This window comes from Carassius gibelio, chromosome B17, assembly GCF_023724105.1.
Source record: "Carassius gibelio isolate Cgi1373 ecotype wild population from Czech Republic chromosome B17, carGib1.2-hapl.c, whole genome shotgun sequence".
NCBI lineage: Eukaryota > Metazoa > Chordata > Actinopteri > Cypriniformes > Cyprinidae > Carassius > Carassius gibelio.
In genome coordinates this window covers 22,847,167-22,865,082 of record NC_068412.1, presented here as the reverse complement: position 1 = coordinate 22,865,082, position 17,916 = coordinate 22,847,167, and the positions used below count along the sequence as shown (strand labels likewise).

General features: G+C 37.3%; 1 protein-coding gene across 2 annotated transcripts in view; it reads left to right on the top strand.

Annotated features, from left to right (window-relative positions):
- The first annotated feature begins 928 nt into the window (after positions 1-928).
- samd4a (sterile alpha motif domain containing 4A) overlaps positions 929-17,916 on the top strand; it is a 40,778-nt gene continuing 23,790 nt past the window's right edge. The window contains exons 1-2 of one of the 2 annotated variants that reach the window (XM_052580770.1): positions 929-1,217; positions 2,920-3,500. In XM_052580770.1, the coding sequence (XP_052436730.1) occupies positions 3,305-3,500 (196 nt within the window). In that variant the 5' untranslated portion in view covers positions 929-1,217; positions 2,920-3,304. The remainder of the gene's footprint in view (positions 1,218-2,919; positions 3,501-17,916) is intronic. The other variant, XM_052580769.1, reaches the window with a different exon arrangement.

The window sequence follows — 17,916 nt, the reverse complement described above, 5'->3', positions numbered from 1 at the left end:
ACCATATTTTAATTTGTTGAGATGGTGAATTGGTGGGTTTTTGTGAAATGTGAGCTAAAATCAAAAGAACCAAAGACTTAAACTACTTCAGACTGTGTGAACTGAATTTATTTAAAACACGAGTTTCACAATTTGAGTTGTATTACTGACATAAATGAACTTTTCCACAACATTCTTATTTATTGAGATGCACCTGTATTTGTGGCTTTTATTTTATGTCTAATTATGTCTAAATCTAAGGATCCTTGTTGTAAATATGTAATGCACGGTAATACGCAGATAAATCCATAAATTGTCGTTGTATATTCACTGAGCTATCTGATTTCAGTCTATGGTAGAGCAGCGCCATCTCATGGACGGAATCCGCCAGTACAACGCGCCTCGCAGGAGATGAAGAGCTCAAGGGCGGAATCGAATGTATTCCAGTTTCCTTTGCCCAACGCGTCACAGTCGGTAAAAGTTACAATCTTTCCTTCTATAACACAAACATCCTTACGACCCCTTCCCCTCTAAACATTTCAAACAAAACTTCCACTCCATAGTCCAGCTTGACACAGACACTTCTTGGACTCTTTTCCTCCCTAAACAAATTCCCTGATCCCTTGTTAATCGTCTCCTGTAGGATAAGATAAAATCGATTTAAAAATAAGTTTGAAAAAGTTGTCGGGAGCATGCTGGTGGTGACGTTGAAGGCGAGCGACCGTGGTGCTGTAGTTCGTTTAAAGCCTAATTTCAGCTTGTACGTTCTGGCGCTTTAATTTAGGCTTCAAAAACATAAAAAGTATATTATTTTTGATGGGGAAATACCGTGTAAGTTTCATAAACTATGACTGAACACCGAGCTTATTTTATTTGCGATAGCCTATGTGAAAATCCTATTGGCTTTTAGTCGAGGGAACCAGTGTGATGCCAACAGCCGATCCGCCTACAAAGTGACGTCACAGCTCCCCCACTCTGTACGATTTGCTACCCAACTCCATTCTCTATTTTTGTGCTTCCTTGTGCTGCCAAGCCCCTGACGTAATGCTCCGTGTTAATTATTAGCATGTGGGAAGCGATGCCGAGACTCTCCTCTGCTGCTTAAACAAGAGCGACTGACTGCGGGGAGAAAAACCTCGTTAAAATGGCCAAACACACTGACCCAGAGTGAAGGGGCACCGCTCCCCGTCCCGTCCCGTCCTGTCCTGCGACCAGCTCCAATGCAACTGCGCCTTTAGGTGAGTGACTTCTGAGCATTTTTAGCCTTTACAGTACAAACCTGGGTTGCAACATCTCTTGTCCCAGCTTTTTTTTTTTTTTTTGCCACACCAGTAGTTTTCTATGGGAACTCCGAGTATGAAAAAATGGTTACGTTAATCACTAGGCGTCTGTTTTATTAAAAGTTTTGGGTTGTTTATTAATTATAACTCATGAACGGGGCATTTCGATTAATTTAGGCAGAGCAACATTAACGTTAACCCACCAAACCGCTGCGCTGATTTAGAGTGAGGAATTGCTTCATACTGAGGGGTTGTGGAAATGAAGACTGAATAGTGTGTGCTGACTTACAGTAGGGACAGTCGTGCAACAATTTTTTGGGAATGTTCTGGACAGTCTACGATTTCGCTCGGATATTTTATGAGACGATCGCTTGAGTGCCGCGTGTATGGACGCGAATAGAAACTAAAAGCCAGGGTTTATTTTTATTTGTTCACATCTGATTCTTTTGGAGGTAAGTGTATATTTAGGTCACCCTACCGGACTCAGAGTTACATTAGTCCTGCGGAGTTCCCGGTTATTAGTTCATCTGCGAATAACGTCAGCGCGCGCTTTTAATAGAAGATCACTCAATAATGTTTACGCATTTTTACGAATTCCTATGTGTCCGACAAACTTTTTTGATTAATCTCATCTCAGAACTGAGAATCCGTTTCAGAAAAAGGTTCAGTTCACTGATTCATTCCGCACGAGTTATCGTTTATCGTTACCAGTAGGTGGCGATAAGTGCTATTTATTTATTTATTTGCAAAAATCGGATTTCATTTCATTGTGTTCAGATTTGCACAAAAATCGGATTTGATCTGACAGGCCGAAGGAGGCTTTTTCTGTGTAAACGAATCATTGAATTGCTCAAGCCCGAAACATTGTCTACATCGCTAGCATCGTCATAACAGCGTAACCAATTATTCAGTAGGCTATACATTAGACAAAAAAAAAAGAGTTTGTTATATTCTTTAGTTCAAATTTGAGATGCAAGATTCACTATTAAAATTAGTTGATAATTCCTGAATGAGATCATTCAGTTCATAACTAGATGCCCTTTTTCATTTAGTTAATAAACTAAAGCAATTTGTTCGTACTGTAGTCAGTTAGTGAACTATGAGTCAGTGCATAGAAATGGATAACTATTATTATTATCGTTCTCTTAAACGATTCGTTCCAATCACTGATTTATTCTCGAATGACACGCCACTGGATGAAGCAGGTTTATTTTGGTCTCTGGAAAGTGGAGTTGTTTCACAGACTGAGACCATGTGATATTTGCCAACGCATTGTGAATGGTTAACCTGTTCGTGTTTCTTTGAAGAAATATCACATACTTGTCGTTTTCATCTGGAAGACTCGAGCGGCAGGCTTGTGGTGCCTTTCCAAAAGCTTCCGAAACCTGCAATGGGATTCCAAATATGTAGATTATACAGCTGATAGTCTACTAGCTGGTTGTCTAATAGCTAGTGGACTACCAGCTGGCCAAACCTGCCTAAGCTAGTCCGCCTGTTTTTTGGAACTGGGTGAACAGCTTTATGACCCACCTGGACCTTAAACCAGCTTCCAAAACACAATTGCCAGCTTTAAGATGGAATTTCCACCAGTGCTTCACATTTTGTGTTTGTATATCTTTTAAAATTTGGACTGTATAATCACTACTCCTTACTTTCACAGAAAGAAAATGTTCTCTTTGGAAAATGCCATCAAGACTAAAGCTGGACAGTCAATGTATGCTGGAGGAAAGCTGAGGAAAGTTTTGTGAGCGGGTGGTCAAGTGGTCAGAGGGTTGAAGAGCTTCAAACAGGGATTGCCTACCGCCAAGCCTAACTCCAAAACACAAGAACAAAGATGCAATACATTGGTACCCACTAGCAAATAACATCTCAAAAGGCTGTTTTCTGTCAAACCTCAAGTAAAGGTGAAAGCAAGTGTGTTTTTGGATACGTCTGCGTGGTGAGTCTCTATTGAGCTGCAAAGCATCGCCATTGGATTGTGGCCATCGCTCTCTCTCCCTCTCAACGAACCCAAGTCTTGGTACCGTGAGCCTGGCCATCAGATCATGATGTTTCGTGACCAGGTGGGAGTCCTCGCCGGCTGGTTTAAGGGATGGAACGAGTGCGAACAGACGGTGGCGTTACTGTCGCTCCTCAAGCGGGTCAGTCGGACCCAAGCACGCTTCCTTCAACTCTGTCTGGAGCATTCCTTGGCTGACTGCACCGAGCTGCATGTTCTGGAAAGAGAGGCCAATAATCCAGGTCAGTACAGAGACTACCACCTTTTCTGACAGTACTAACCAAATGCGAAGAGGTGGATTTGAAGTGTGCCCAGAACAGGTGCACTCAGCTTTTTCTGGTTCATGAATAGGTGTCTGGGTGTCTTCAATTTACCCATAAGTTACTGCGATGTTAATTTGCTGTGAAATAGAGATTTACTCTGACCCCCATCTGTATGTAATGTTGAATCCAAAGTGTTGGTCTAAATTTGAGGGAGCGCTTCAATGTGGGCGTGTGACCATGAAAAACTAATAAAGAAGAAGCCCATTCATTTATGCACGGGAATAAACAACCAACATGCTGAGCTGAGTGCCTGTGGATATTTCATACATGAAGATAAATGTACAGTAAGAAAGAACTAATGCATATTTTGTTGTTGCACACATACACCATCTAAAACCGAACATGGGATTCCCATCAGAGTTTATAGTGGGCTGGGACTCATAAAGAGCCTCCTTGTGTCTTGCAGTGGTGTGTATTGTGTTTTATATGAGGGATTGTAGTGCAGCTCTTTCATTGTTGTTCTAAAACTTAAGACATCAAAGAAGAACTCGTGAAGTTTTTAAAGTGCTCCTCACCCTGGTGTGTCTACTGACATTAAAACCAGCTGACAGGGTGAACCCCAAGTGAAACTCTTCTGCGTGGTGTATTTCTGTTGTCGGACTCGTATGTTGTTTCTCTGAGTTGCTGGTTTGTTATTGCAGATGGTGGATTTGCATGCTTCTGTGTGGTGGTGACCTTTTAAATGAATCCACTGGAAATGTGTGTGTGTGTGCGTGTCTGTCTGTGCATGCTTACCTGTGCGATTCACCTCGGGCTGTATTACGCAGTTATGCATGTCAGCCAGAGCAATGTCAGCTTCCGATTACTCACCAGACAGCAGGGATGCTTTGGTTAATCAGCATATTTTCTTTCATTCATGCACACATCTGGTTTAGCCTGGACCCTCAGAAAGGATCTCAAACTGAACTCAATTAAGGGGTTTTAGTTGTTGTTTTCCCATGTGAAGGTTGTGTTTTGACTTGTTTAGCTCATAAAACTTGTAATTGATCTTACACTGTTTTAAATTATTTTGACTTTGGTGTGGTTTTGTATTTGAAGCCAGTTGAAGGCTTTCTAGGAAAGTTTAAGGCTGTTAGGTGTTTTATATATATTTATATATATATATATATATATATATATATATATATATATATATAGGTATATATATATATATATAATACTGTAATGTAATAATATTCTGTAACATAATGTAATTAAGTTGATAGGTTAGCCGAATGACTGCTTCTGTACAAATTTAAATGAGTCATTTATTATTAACCTATTTTATCTATTTACTATGCAGAAATATAAAATATAGGATTTCTAAATAATATAGTAAGTATATAAAATAATCATATGTTTGTTTATATATGATCTTTTATTTATTTTATTTTTTACATTAAATTTTACATAATATTTTTATAATTGTATGTAATTTAGGTACTTAAAGAAGAAAAACGTATATGTGACGAAGTTGTGGAAATAACACAACAGAAAATGTAGATAGATTAGCTTTGTTAGAAAATGCTGCATTTTTTAATTATCGCTATTGACAGTCCCAGTATAATTCAATTCGTTTGTTTATATAGCGCTTTTCACAATGCTAATCGTTGCAAAGCAGCTTCACAGAAAATTAAAGTCTCTATTACCTCATATTTCTTAATAGCTTATTAGTTGATCTCATGTTGATGTCCATATGGCAGAAATGTATGGTAAAAATCAAACAATTAATGTCACGTATCAAACAGACAGTAAACACTATTAATGGCAAAGATTATATGTTGTGATCAAACTTATAGCAAGATTATACTGTATATAATATAGCATACATTTTAATATATGTTAAATATATTTCTAATATTTTGTACATCTATAATTATTTGTAATTTGCCAATTTTTTGTTTTAATTTCCCATATTAATAGTCTTTTGTTAATTTATGTATATATAAACAAATTTCTTTCTCTCTCTCTACATTATAGTAGTTACTTTACAGTTAATTTAGATCTTACATATTTCATTATATTACTATTATACATATATAAGTTGAATGAGGGGTAAGAGGTTACTTGTATGAATGAATTAATTTAAACTCAGCATGTCAGGTTGAAAAATATTTTAGAATGACTATTCGCATCTATCTTCTGAAATCAAAGACCCTTTTTATTTTGCAAACCAGTAAACGACCACATAAAGACATTCCCATTCATTAAAAATGGTGCATACGGAGTTAACTCGCAGCTGGAAGTTGAGTGGAAAGATGCAACTATTTGGAAAGAACCGCGCCAATGAGAGGAATCCACAATGACCTACTTAGTTATTTCCCTCTGTGAAGGAGCTGCCTTGTTCCCCTGACCCAAATGATGCAGCTTATTTGCCTCTCATCTCAGCATCATGCACTGTTACAAAATGCATGTGTGTGATTTGCATTTGACTCACAGGTGGTATTGCGTATATCGTATTCAGTTTCGTTGTCTCAAATAAGGCTATTTTTTGCTTTGGTAGTTCACATTTCCTCAGTGCTGCTTTCATCTAGTTATTAGTCTTAACCACCATTGGTGCAGTGGTTTAATTTGGCATCTGTGTGATTGATTTTGAAGACCGTGAATCCAAAACACACACAAGCTTACACAATCCCAACTTAGGTTTTGTTGTTGTTTTGAATTTTTCAACCGTTCCATCCAGCATGGACAGTCAGATAAAACAGAGAGTGTCTGTGTGTCTATGTGCGTAAATGGGAGAGGGTATATGTTTGTCGGAATATTATTCCTGTCTGAGCTGGTGTTTAACCCTTGGCCCTTTTTCCGCCCCTCCACCTCACAGCCCAGAGGCAGCAGAGTCCGGACAGGAGGGGCACTGTTGTTATGAATGACTGACTTCATACCTCTGTGTGTGCATGGGTGTGTGTTTGAGATGATGAAGGCTCTCGGAGTTGTTTTTCCAACATGGAGGCCTCTGTGTAAGATGCACGGAAATGTACCTTCAGAAATGTCATAAACATCCATATGTATCTAAACCAAACCAGCAGCGCTGAACTGATGCTTCCTGTTGTGACAGTATTTTTGAGTCCTTCTCCCTCAGTCATACTGTAAGTTTAATGTCAAACTGTACAACTATAGTGTATAGTAAATCTACAGCTTAGAAATGAAATGTCATGGCTTAAGTATTCAAGGGTTTTCAGTGTCCCATAATTCAGTTCTACTTATAATCACAGCATAACATGGTTCTTTTTACTTTTTGCATTGTGTGGATACTTTTTTTTCCCAAAGCAACTTGCATGTGTTGAAGATAAATGTTTTATATCAGTTGTTGTTACATTAATTGGGAATCAAATTAATTTTACTGTTGTTAGCCCCCCGCTCTATTGACAGAGGTTCAAGAAAGCTCATTTTAAATGTACTTAATATGCCCCAATTATTTCCCTTTTCTAATGTTTATTTTTTATGTCTAATGCAGGTTCTCTTTAAAGGAAAGAAGCAATATTATAAGTTGTAGAAATCACTCACACAACAGAATATTTGGCATTTTGTAAATTCAGTTTTTAAGTTATCAAGCAGTTGTATTATACTTGTATAATTTATTTATAATATATACTATATGATATCTTATGTGTATACTGTAAGTTCATTTGTAAGGGTTTTTGAAAGTTGTAAAACCATTTGTGCCAAACAATTTGGTATATATCATAGATGAATATTAAGACGGCAAATGATAACTTAAAATATTTAATTGAAATATTTAAAAAGTATTTAAATTCATTTTTAATATAGTAAAGGTTTACATATTGTTTTTCTGCTGTGTGTGGCATTTCCACTTTTTTAATTTTACATATTTTTTTTTCTCCCTTCATTAAGAGAAGAACTGAATGCAGTAAAACTGGGCATTACATTTTGAAAGGAAGATAATTAGGCAGACCTGGTTCCAGAGTTAAATCACTGAGGGTGCTTAAATTAGTGAGGGTGCTCTAGCTTTAATGCATATCTGTTTTGGTCTTATCACGATGTCATTCATTGCAATTTCAAGAGTGAATCCCACATTTATACTGCTGTTAAATTGTTGTCAATTATTTCAGTTTATCGCAGTCTCAGAAAATTCTGTTATAATCAATGTGTCACTCTATTTACAGTTCATTATGTGTACATATTGTTATATTGAGAGGATTCGCAAGCTTGCATAACTAAGCAATGAACAAAACACTTGTGTTTTGGGCTGGCTATTAGTGGATTCTTAAACACCTCTAATAGGCCATTGCATAAAAAAAATCAACAGATAGGCCTATATCTGGGATTGGCTGCAAAGCTCAACACTGCAAAAACGCATTGTAAATAGAAACCTTTGATGTTCTCCTGACTGCAAACACAAATATGCACCAGAGTGTTTGACAAATCTGTTTTACCAGTACCCTACTTTACAGCTGCATCTGAGGGTGCTCTTGCTTTCGATTGATGGTGCTTAGCACCCCTGTAGAACTGGGCCGGTAATTAGGCTACATTAAGAAGTCAATTTCCATTTTGAATGATACAAGTCTGGTTATGAGGTTGTGTGCTTCACTGCAGTGTAGAGTTCACTGCTTTCATCCACTGGCCTTGAGACACACCTCCCCTAGTGACCAGTGTCCAGACTCCAGACCCTTGTCCTCTCCAGCCGGTTTGTTTTTTCCCTCTTCTGCATTTCATAGAAACTTCACTGAGCTGTTTGGAACAGAAAGAGTGCTTGTTTCTAGATTGGGTGTCGAACTGTTACATCGCACCCACGCATGAGCAAACAGTTTATTTCTGGCCCTCGCTGTGTTCCGTGAACTCATGCACAACCCCAGGGACAGCCATGGAGAACCTGCCAAATATATTCCTTTTGCTCTTAATAAAAACTCGACTTTTTTACTGCGTCAGCCCTTTCTGAAAGCATCAGATGAGTGGAGTCCGTCTGAAAGGCCTTTTCTTGTCTTCTCTGTTGGCTTGGCCATTTTACAATAACAGCACTTGAGTAGAACAACTGTCCAGTGGTGACATTAATAGGTAGGACTTGCAGAACATCTGGAGAACTTTGTGTGAGCTGATGTTCTGTCCATCATAGGATATTATAACATAAAGGGTACAAGGGCCGTTTCCATGTAAGTTCTCCTGCACCGCAAGGCTACTAGCCTGTTCGTAGTCAATAATACTCCCAGTATGATGAATATCAGTGGTTTTAAGTTCTCAGCTGTGAGTTGTTGTTCAAGCCCTGCAGGTAAAATTGAAGCATCATTCACCTTGAATTAAATATAACCACAGATGGTGCTAGGAGGAAGTTTCCTGTGATAAGTGGACAAAATCAGCAATATCATCTGTCTTACATTGTTTCTTTGGGGTGTTTTTCCCCTTACAAAGTTGTCTTCTTAGCCATTCCTGCACTTGTTTATCTCCAGACCTGAAGACCCTCTTCTTCTTGTCCAGCAAGTCTTTTTTGGCTGTGGTGAATTCATGGCTTGTTTTTAGTGAAACACAGTGTGCTTAAAGCTATTGTTCACCCAAAAATGAAGATTCAGAAATTAAAAAGTCATTAATTTCTACCCTCATGATGTTTTAGAGCCACAAGTGTTTTGTTTATCATAAAACTAAAAATGTTAGATATTTTTAATGAAACTTTGAAAGAATTTCCATTTTAAGTTAATTCCAAAAAGTAACTTTGATGAATTAACATTTTTAGGTGAAGTGATTCTCAGCTTAACAAATTTTGGCAGTAATAGAATTTTTTTTTTCATTTGTTTTAAGTAATAAAATGATTTTTAGATTAATTGAAATACGAAATACGTCATCTTATAACCTAAATAAATATTGAAATGTTCCTGTTCGTAATATATCCTAAATTTAATTTATAATCAGTAAACTGAAATGTACACTTTTTATAGCCTATAGATTATTTAATCCTGTACCTCTTGACCAACTTCAATTAATTATTAAATATTCATAAATACTTTTGACCCAACCTTTACCATCCATCAACTGGTCTCCATCTTCTCACTTTGTCACTTAAATGGCAAAAATACAAATTTTTATTAGCTTTTTTAAATTAAATATTTAAAAACATCATATATTAATGTTTTGTTGTATACAGAAGCCTGATATATATATTAGGCTATATCAAAATTCAAGGACTGTGTAGTTTAATCAGCAATAGCATTGGCCTCTCATACACACTTTATATTTGTTTCCCACTCAAGTAAAGTTGTTGAAACCCTGGCGCCGATGTTCACTTTGTTCAGGTGTCTTAGAAAAATGCTGAGCATGGATGACATCACCATTTGAGTCAGTCTGGGTGATAACTTACTCATCACCTCTTTCTCATCTTAATGAATGGCAAAATATGCTCATATCAGCGAAAAGGAACGGATGACATGCAGGTACTTGAAAGGCATAAGATATATCACCCTTTCTCCCTACTGAGTAATATTTGCTTTCCTGAGTAACGTCGCTGAATAAGACTTTCCTGTGAACTACTTCGAAATAACTTCCAGTAAAAAAAAAAAAAAAAAAAAAAAAATATATATATATATATATATATATATATAATATATTTATATATATATATATATATATCAAAAGTTCAGGGATGCATTTTTGTATGTTTTTAAAAGTAGTCTCTAATGCTTACCAAGACTTTGATCACAATACAGTAAAATAATTTTTTCACGTTTAAAATGATCTGTTTTCTATTTTAATAAGTTTTAAAATTGTAATATATATCTGGGATGGCAAAGCTTTATTTCCAGCGTCAATACTTGTCACATAATCCTTTAGAAATCATTCTTACATGTTGATGTGGTGCTCAAGAAACATTTCTTACCACCATCAATGTTGAAAGCAGTTGTGCTGCTTAGGAGTTTTGTGATAGTTTTTGTGAGTTTTCAAGATACTTTGATGAACAGAAAGTTCCAAAATTTAAACTTGAAATCTTTTGTAACTTTATTAACGTCCGTACTGTCACTTTTAAATAATTTAATGCATATTTGCGAACTAAAGTATTAATTTCTCCTCTCCACAGCCTCATGCTCACGGTTTCATGGTCTCTCTCTCTGTCAGACCGGTTCTATAGATCACGCCATACGAGGGGTGAGCTGTCAGTGCACGCTTGACTTCAGCTCAGAACAATGCGTCAGAAGACACACTCGCTCTTCACATACCCAACAATTCTGTTTGCTTTACTGTCTTGAGTGTGTCTCTCTGCTGAGGCTGGTGTCGTGTCTCTTTGCAGCTACTGTTTAGTATGCGTTATTCTGCAGCTGGTAAATGCATAGCGCAGCCAGCTGCATCATGGTGCCACAATGCAGGACTTTGTTCAAAAGTGCTGATTGTGCTTTTAAGAGGTCAGGGTGAGATTTTCCCCCTCCCACAAGTTCGCTCCGCTCTCTCTCCAGACAGTCGTGAAGCAGGAGTGGGTTTGTATTTAAGTATGAGGATGTGTTTCTTTCACTCGCCCTAAATGGGACCTTTTTTAACGGATCGGCACTTATTTTTGTGCAATTGTATAACCTCCGCAAAGGAATCTCTGCTCTCTCTCCTCCAGGTACGGAAATGAAGATTTATTTTTCGAATAGGAAAATAATGATCAGTGAATGAGGAGGGGGTTCAAGTAGCACAGGGGCCCAGACATTTCCTTAAATAGAGCTCTCTGCGCTCAAATCCGCAGACTTGAGGCTCACATTCCAGGAATAGCTCCGGCTGTGACATACTGCGCCATTTGAACACACACACAACCCTTGGAACGTCCACAGGTAGACTAAATTTCCACTCCATTTCAGCACATCTTTTACAGCTGTGACGGTCGTCAGGTTACAATGGCACTTCCTGCTCAATGTTGTCTTGTCTGGAGGGCATGAGTGGAGAAGGTTTTTGGGGTCAAAGTCTGAGGCCTCAAGAGTTCCCTCACTAACTGCTGATGAGGTGTAATATCAGCAAAACCATCCATCATATCGAAACAAAAATACAGTGACTAGGCTGTTCATTATTGTAATCATGGAGGAATCGTTCGACATTGTCGACATATTTTTTGCAGTTGTTGTCTCAGAGATTATCACAGCTAAATCAAAATACCGGAATGTTTCTTTTTTCGGGATCAGGCCAAACCTGTTTTTGCATTACGGTGAATTTGGGTCAGGATGGAAGCGGCGGAGCTCATTTGCACAGGTTGAAAGCTCATCTGGGCTTTCATCTAAACACGGTGAAGATCAGATAGAGAAAACGCTTTGGGGTCAAGTCTTGAATGGGTTCACATGTGGGCTGTGACGAGCTTCCTGCGTTTGAGAGCGAGAGCTCATCATCCGTACCGAAACAATAGACACACGCACAGATGACTCGGAGCCACAGTGACTGCTGTGTCTACTGACAGAGGCAGGTGTTTCCCACTTTGTTGTCTGTCCAGCTGAACTCAATGGATAGTTAGCCTGCGCTGCTATTTCCAACATCGAACAGGATTAGCGGCCATAAATATCACTGGGTTGAAGGAATAGAGGAAGAAAGTGTACGATCGAGCACAGACAAACTCTCAGCACAAAGCGCTTTCCAAGCCAGAATTAGAACTGTCGGCCTCATTCTCTAATTTCTACAGCAGACGTAACATTTTGTGATTGTGTGTGAAAAGGAACTGAGGAGGCGGATGAGCTGAGGCTGCATGCGTAAGCCTCTGGGTAATTAATTCAGCTGACCGAGGGCAACTCAGTCTGAGTAGGAGTCAGGAGGTCATGGCCTTCGAGACAGACGGAGGCCGACAATCAAACCCAGTTTCAACCAAAACGGTGCTTGTGCCAGAGTTGGTACTGTGGCAAACCTCCACAGATTTAAGTGGCCTGAGAGCCAGTGACGTAACTGTCTGTTACAACATAACACGCCCACAAACAAACATGCTGTGTCATGGTCTTTGTCTGTGTTTATTTCCAGTTTTGAAAATCTAAAATCCCATCTTGAGGCACCTTCTTTAAATTAATTTAATGAACATCTTTAAATTATTCAAAACAATTCATATGAATCAGTTTATATGTTGATTATTAAAATTAATTAACAAATAAAATCATATGTATGTGTATATAATTTTTTATACATAAAATATTTCAGTGTATGTGTATACTGTACATATACACATTCTTATATATTTAATAATAATTGAACCAACTAAATATTGTACTTCATAATTAATCTCATTTATATATACTTATGTGTGTATTTTATATATAAAATTAATTTTACACTGTGTGCACAGTGTGTGTGTGTGTGTGTGCGTGTGTGTGTGTGTGTGTGTGTGTGTGTATATATATATATACATTTTAATATTTTATAATAATTTAATAAATTGTATGCTTCATAATTATTAATATTTAATTTATATACATAAACACACAAGCTGCGTCCCAAATGACGCACTATGCACTCAAACACTATGTACTTACGCATTATGTACTCAACCATGTATAGTATGAATTATAAGGTTATTTTGTCAGTCCTAATCAGAGTGTCATAGCCCCTCCCCCTTCTGTATGTAATTAAAGTGGAGACAATTGAGTGCATGAAGTGTCCAGTATTCCACACTTCATTTTTTCCCCTTTTTTTTTAAGAGCATCATAAAGTGCACTTTTTCTTTTTGGAGTTTCAGTGTGAATGCACTACTCGCACTATTTGTACTACAAAACGTCATAGAATAGTGCACAAATATGTGATTTGGGACGCACCTTCATACATTCTTTCATTATAATTTTGTATATTTATATGTATTTTAATTCACATTTACAATTACATATAAAAATATCATTGTGTGTGTATATATAACTACATATTGAATACGAAAAAAATTAAACATAAAATGTAAAACATTATATTAATGTATTAATACATTTAATATATTATAATAATAAAATAATTATACATGCATGTCTATTATATATATATATATATATATATATATATATATATATATATATATGTGTTTGTTTTTTCTTTTTGGTAAATGTATATGTTTGTTACATGTTATGTTTTTTCAGACTACACAAAACATAATTTCTTTGATGGAAACATGGGGCAAGTTGGTTTGCTCTCAACTAGAAATAACAGAGACTATGATGCTGTATGGGCACCTTGATCTTTGGAATGGAAAGGGTTATTAGTAAATTTCTCATCTGTATGTCTTTGCCCAGCTACTGTACATGCTGAGTTTTAGTGCACTGTAAGGCCCAGACGATGCCTGTGGGGTCCAGGCCTGTGTAGACCTGTAGAGACAGAGCCGTTGCCTGTTAAAGCTGCTGTTGAGGAAAGGTGGGACCACTAAAGTTCAGCAGGGGCTTCTTACGTTCTTTCCTTCTCTCTCTTTCTCTGCCAACTAAAGCGTCAGCCTCTCCAGAGCTTCACGCACGGTCCCCGTGGGTGTCATTTCAGGATACCACACGTCGATTGGGTCATTTTTTCATTCTTTCCTCAGTTACTTCTTGGAGTGTCATCTGAGGCTTTTCTCTCAGCTTCCCACTCACAGGAGTGTCTTATTCCAGACTCCTGGGAATCTTTTCAATGGGGCTCTATCCTTCACATGGGAGCGTTTCCACTGGTCATTAGGTGGAATGCTGTTTGGTTTAGCCATACGGTAATTCTCCTCTCTTTCGTTCTCTTCCCCTCCCTGTCCTTTCTCCATATCATTGATGCTCCGTATTTCTCTCCACCCACTACTCTGCTGAATGCATTAGATCTTGGGGAGCCCGTTTAAGGAAGTGTTTGCTAAAGTAGCATTGAGGGGGATGATCTCAAAAAGAAGGTATGTGTCTAACCAGCGTCGTTTCGGATGCAACGCACCCCAGTCGGAAACTGTGCATTCTTCTGTTGGACCTGTGGTATGCCAGCACATTCCGCACTGCTGAGCTGGAGCAAGCAGCCGGAGGGATGGGTGGGGCATCTCTCTCTCTCTCTCTCTCTCTCTCTCTGTCGTTCTTTCTCTTCTCACTCTCTAGCCACTTTTTCCAAATAGGCCATTTTTCCTTTCCCCACTTTCCCTCCTGGAAAAATCTTCCAGGCGCAAGTTCGTACTGTGTCCACAATCCAATTCCAGAGTTGTTTTTTCCCCTCATAAGTGGAAAAAAGTACAGACAGACCTAATTTTTAGACCTTCTGATGTGTTATACAGCAGGTTTGGTTCCTGTGCCTGGTGCGTATTGGTATTATTTGTGAATATGAGCTAAGGTTGTGTGTTTCCCTCATAAGCGATTTAAAAGTGGTGGATCATCGTCATAGGAGCACATTGTGTCCCTACTGTGTTGACTCAACAACTATAAAAAAAGGAATGATCCCATTCTAAACCAAGTCTTGCGGTGTTTGTTGTGCTAACAAGACAAATGTTAGACAATGGTTGAGCCCAGGATCACCATGGATGCAGCCACATTATGAACTTTCACAAGAGTGAACTATAATGTGTTTTTTTTTACAACCTTAAAAAACACTGCTTTGTTAGTGCTGTTCAAGTACTTTTAGTATCTAATCTTCCGTTCAAAAAGTGACCTGATCAAAAGTGACAGTAAAAACATTTACACCTGTAAGGTTTTCTCAAAAGATTTTTCAAAAATATGAAAAATCATTATTCCTCAAAAAATATTTGGAAGCAAAACCCAGCATTGACGAACCCAGTTTTCAGCATTGATAATAAAAAGAAATATTTCTTGTGCACCAAATCGGCATATTAGAAGGGCTGAATTGAAAAATCGTAAAATAATGGCTGTTGAAAATTCAGCTTTGCATCCACTGGAATTTAAATTGTAGTAATGTTTTAAATATGACTGTTTTTACTGTATTTTTTGTTACGCTCTTATTTTGTTTTGAGCTTTATCTTGTTAAAGCTAGTTTTAAATTATAGGTGACATGCTTTAGTCCATCTAACAGTCCTTTAAACCACATTTTCATATTTTAATTGTGCATGTAGTTTTTATGCCCTACATGGAATATTTTTTTTTTCATTTATCACACTGCCGAACTATTTAAAATAAAAAAAGAGGCAAAAAGCTGATGCAAAAGTTGCAAATAAAATAATATTATATAATATAATATAGTATATGTGTTTGTATACATGTAATTTAAAGTATAATTTAATCAGCAAAATTGTTATTTTCATTTATCACACCGCAGGACTATTAAAAATGAACAAAAAGGTAAAAAGTTGATAAATAGTGTGATTTAAAGTATAATTTAATCAGTATAATTTAATGCTTGTATATGAAATATCTAAAAAGTACCATATAAATGCAGCTGTAACATGGAATTACTATCTGATGTATCGGTATATTTTGTAAAGGAGCAAAGGTGAAAGCGAGGTCGCAAAAGCAGCTTCTAATCCCTTGTCTTTCGCTGACCTTACTGTGTGCAGTGTGTCAGCACAGGGTGTGTGGTTCAGCTGATGCAGTCTCTGGTGGTCTCGTATAAATAGGGTGTTATCGCCAGTCCACTGGTGTTGGGAGTCGGTGTTGTGGCCGTCCTATTTTTAGCATGAGAGAATCATGTGTCTGACAAACACATCTCCTCCCATGCAGACATGGGCGTGTGCGTGACTGTTTATATGACTGTGCGTGTGTTTTTATCAGCCGCCAATTGTGTCCCTGGTGTTAATGGAGCATCTGGTGGCATACGATGGGGGTTGAGTGTTATCGAGGCGTGTATCCAGGTCAAGAGGGGCACTGATACTGTTATAGCATCATGCAGGGGGTTTATGTTCGGTCTCTCATTAAAAGTGACTCAAAGTTCATCTAATTAAAAGGGGAAAACATCTGTCTGCATATGGACGGCTGAATGGTCTCTAATGTGCACTGCTTGGGTTTAACCACCCATCTCTGTCTGGTGAACAGCATGTCTGTCTGTATTTCTGTTTGTGTAATGTCTGTTGATGTAAAAGGATAATTGTGTTGCATTCATAACACAATTATATATTATATATAATCCGTAAGCAAGAATTTACATTGAGTAACTAATCAGTTGAATATATGATTCAGTGACTCATTCATAAAAAATGTTGCCGTTTTGAATCGGTTTTCGAGCTAATCTGTTTTAAGCATGATTCACTGACCTCGGTTTTAAAGGCAGTGGCTGAATTTGAAGTAACATACTACTCTTACTATTTCTGACTTTATTTGTAAAAATGACATCAAATTAACCAATTCAGCCAGTCACTTGTTTTGTTTCTGAAAGAATCTGTTTTGAACGAATCAGTTGATTAATTGATTTATTGATTCACTGATATATATATATTGTTAACGTTAGTGTAAGTGGTCATGTTTTGCAGGACTTTTAATAGGAAGAAAAATATCATTTCTGTGTAAGGAAACAATTATTATGAACAATTATTTGCATTATCAATTTTCTGTTTTCTCAATGTGTTTTAATTACATCATGCCATTATTTTCTTTAGTCTGTTTCCAAAACAGTGCATAAAAATCATTAATGATTCGGTGTCAAGCTTTTTAAAAAAATGTTTCATTTCAGAATAAATTGTCGGCGCTGATTGCTTTGTGGATAGTAGTCAACAATTTCTGAATAAGTAATTTTGAATGAATCAGTTTATTGAATTTCTAACTCATAAAGGCAGTGGTTAAATTCAAAATAGCATAGAATAGGAATAGAATGGTGGTATCATATTAATTTAGACATGTTAGATTAGCCCCCTCTATTTCTGAAGACATCTATTCTCTCTAGCGTTCAATACCTCTTGATCATTGGTTTAATAGTTGTTTTGTTATTGTTGGGTTATAAATGTAAGAGTCTTGTTTTATATCTTATTTCTGAGATTTATTCTATCCTGTACAGAACTTTGTCCAACTTCGGTTGTTTAACAAATACATGTAGTGTATGATATTCTGAAATTATCCAGTCACTTATTTTGTCCCTAAATGAATCAGTTTTTTGAACGAATCAGTTGACTGAATTCATCAGAAGTCATTGGTTTAGGGAGGCTCAGGAGGAATAGTTTCTCAGTGTTTTTGCTCAGGCCTCGCTCCTCTGGAGTAGTTTGTGTACTCAAACATTGTGCTGTTGAAGAGCAGCTTCTATTTTAAGCCAATCAGAAGGTTAAGTGGAAGGGGTGGAGGAAATACAAATTATGACCGAACGCAGGGATGTTTGAAAGCTTTGTTTGCAGAGGGCAGGCGCCACGTGGAGTTAACCAGAACTCAGTGTTTTACTGTCTAAAAATGACTCTGTAGAGCCTTAAAGAAGGGCTTTCCTCAGACTGACCGCTGTGAAACAACTGTGATTCACAGACTCCCTGCAGAATGTTGCCTTCACTACGTTTCTAATCATTATTATTTCTAATTTTTTTTGTTAATCATTTGACAGCACTATATATATATGTATATATGTATAGAGAGAGAGA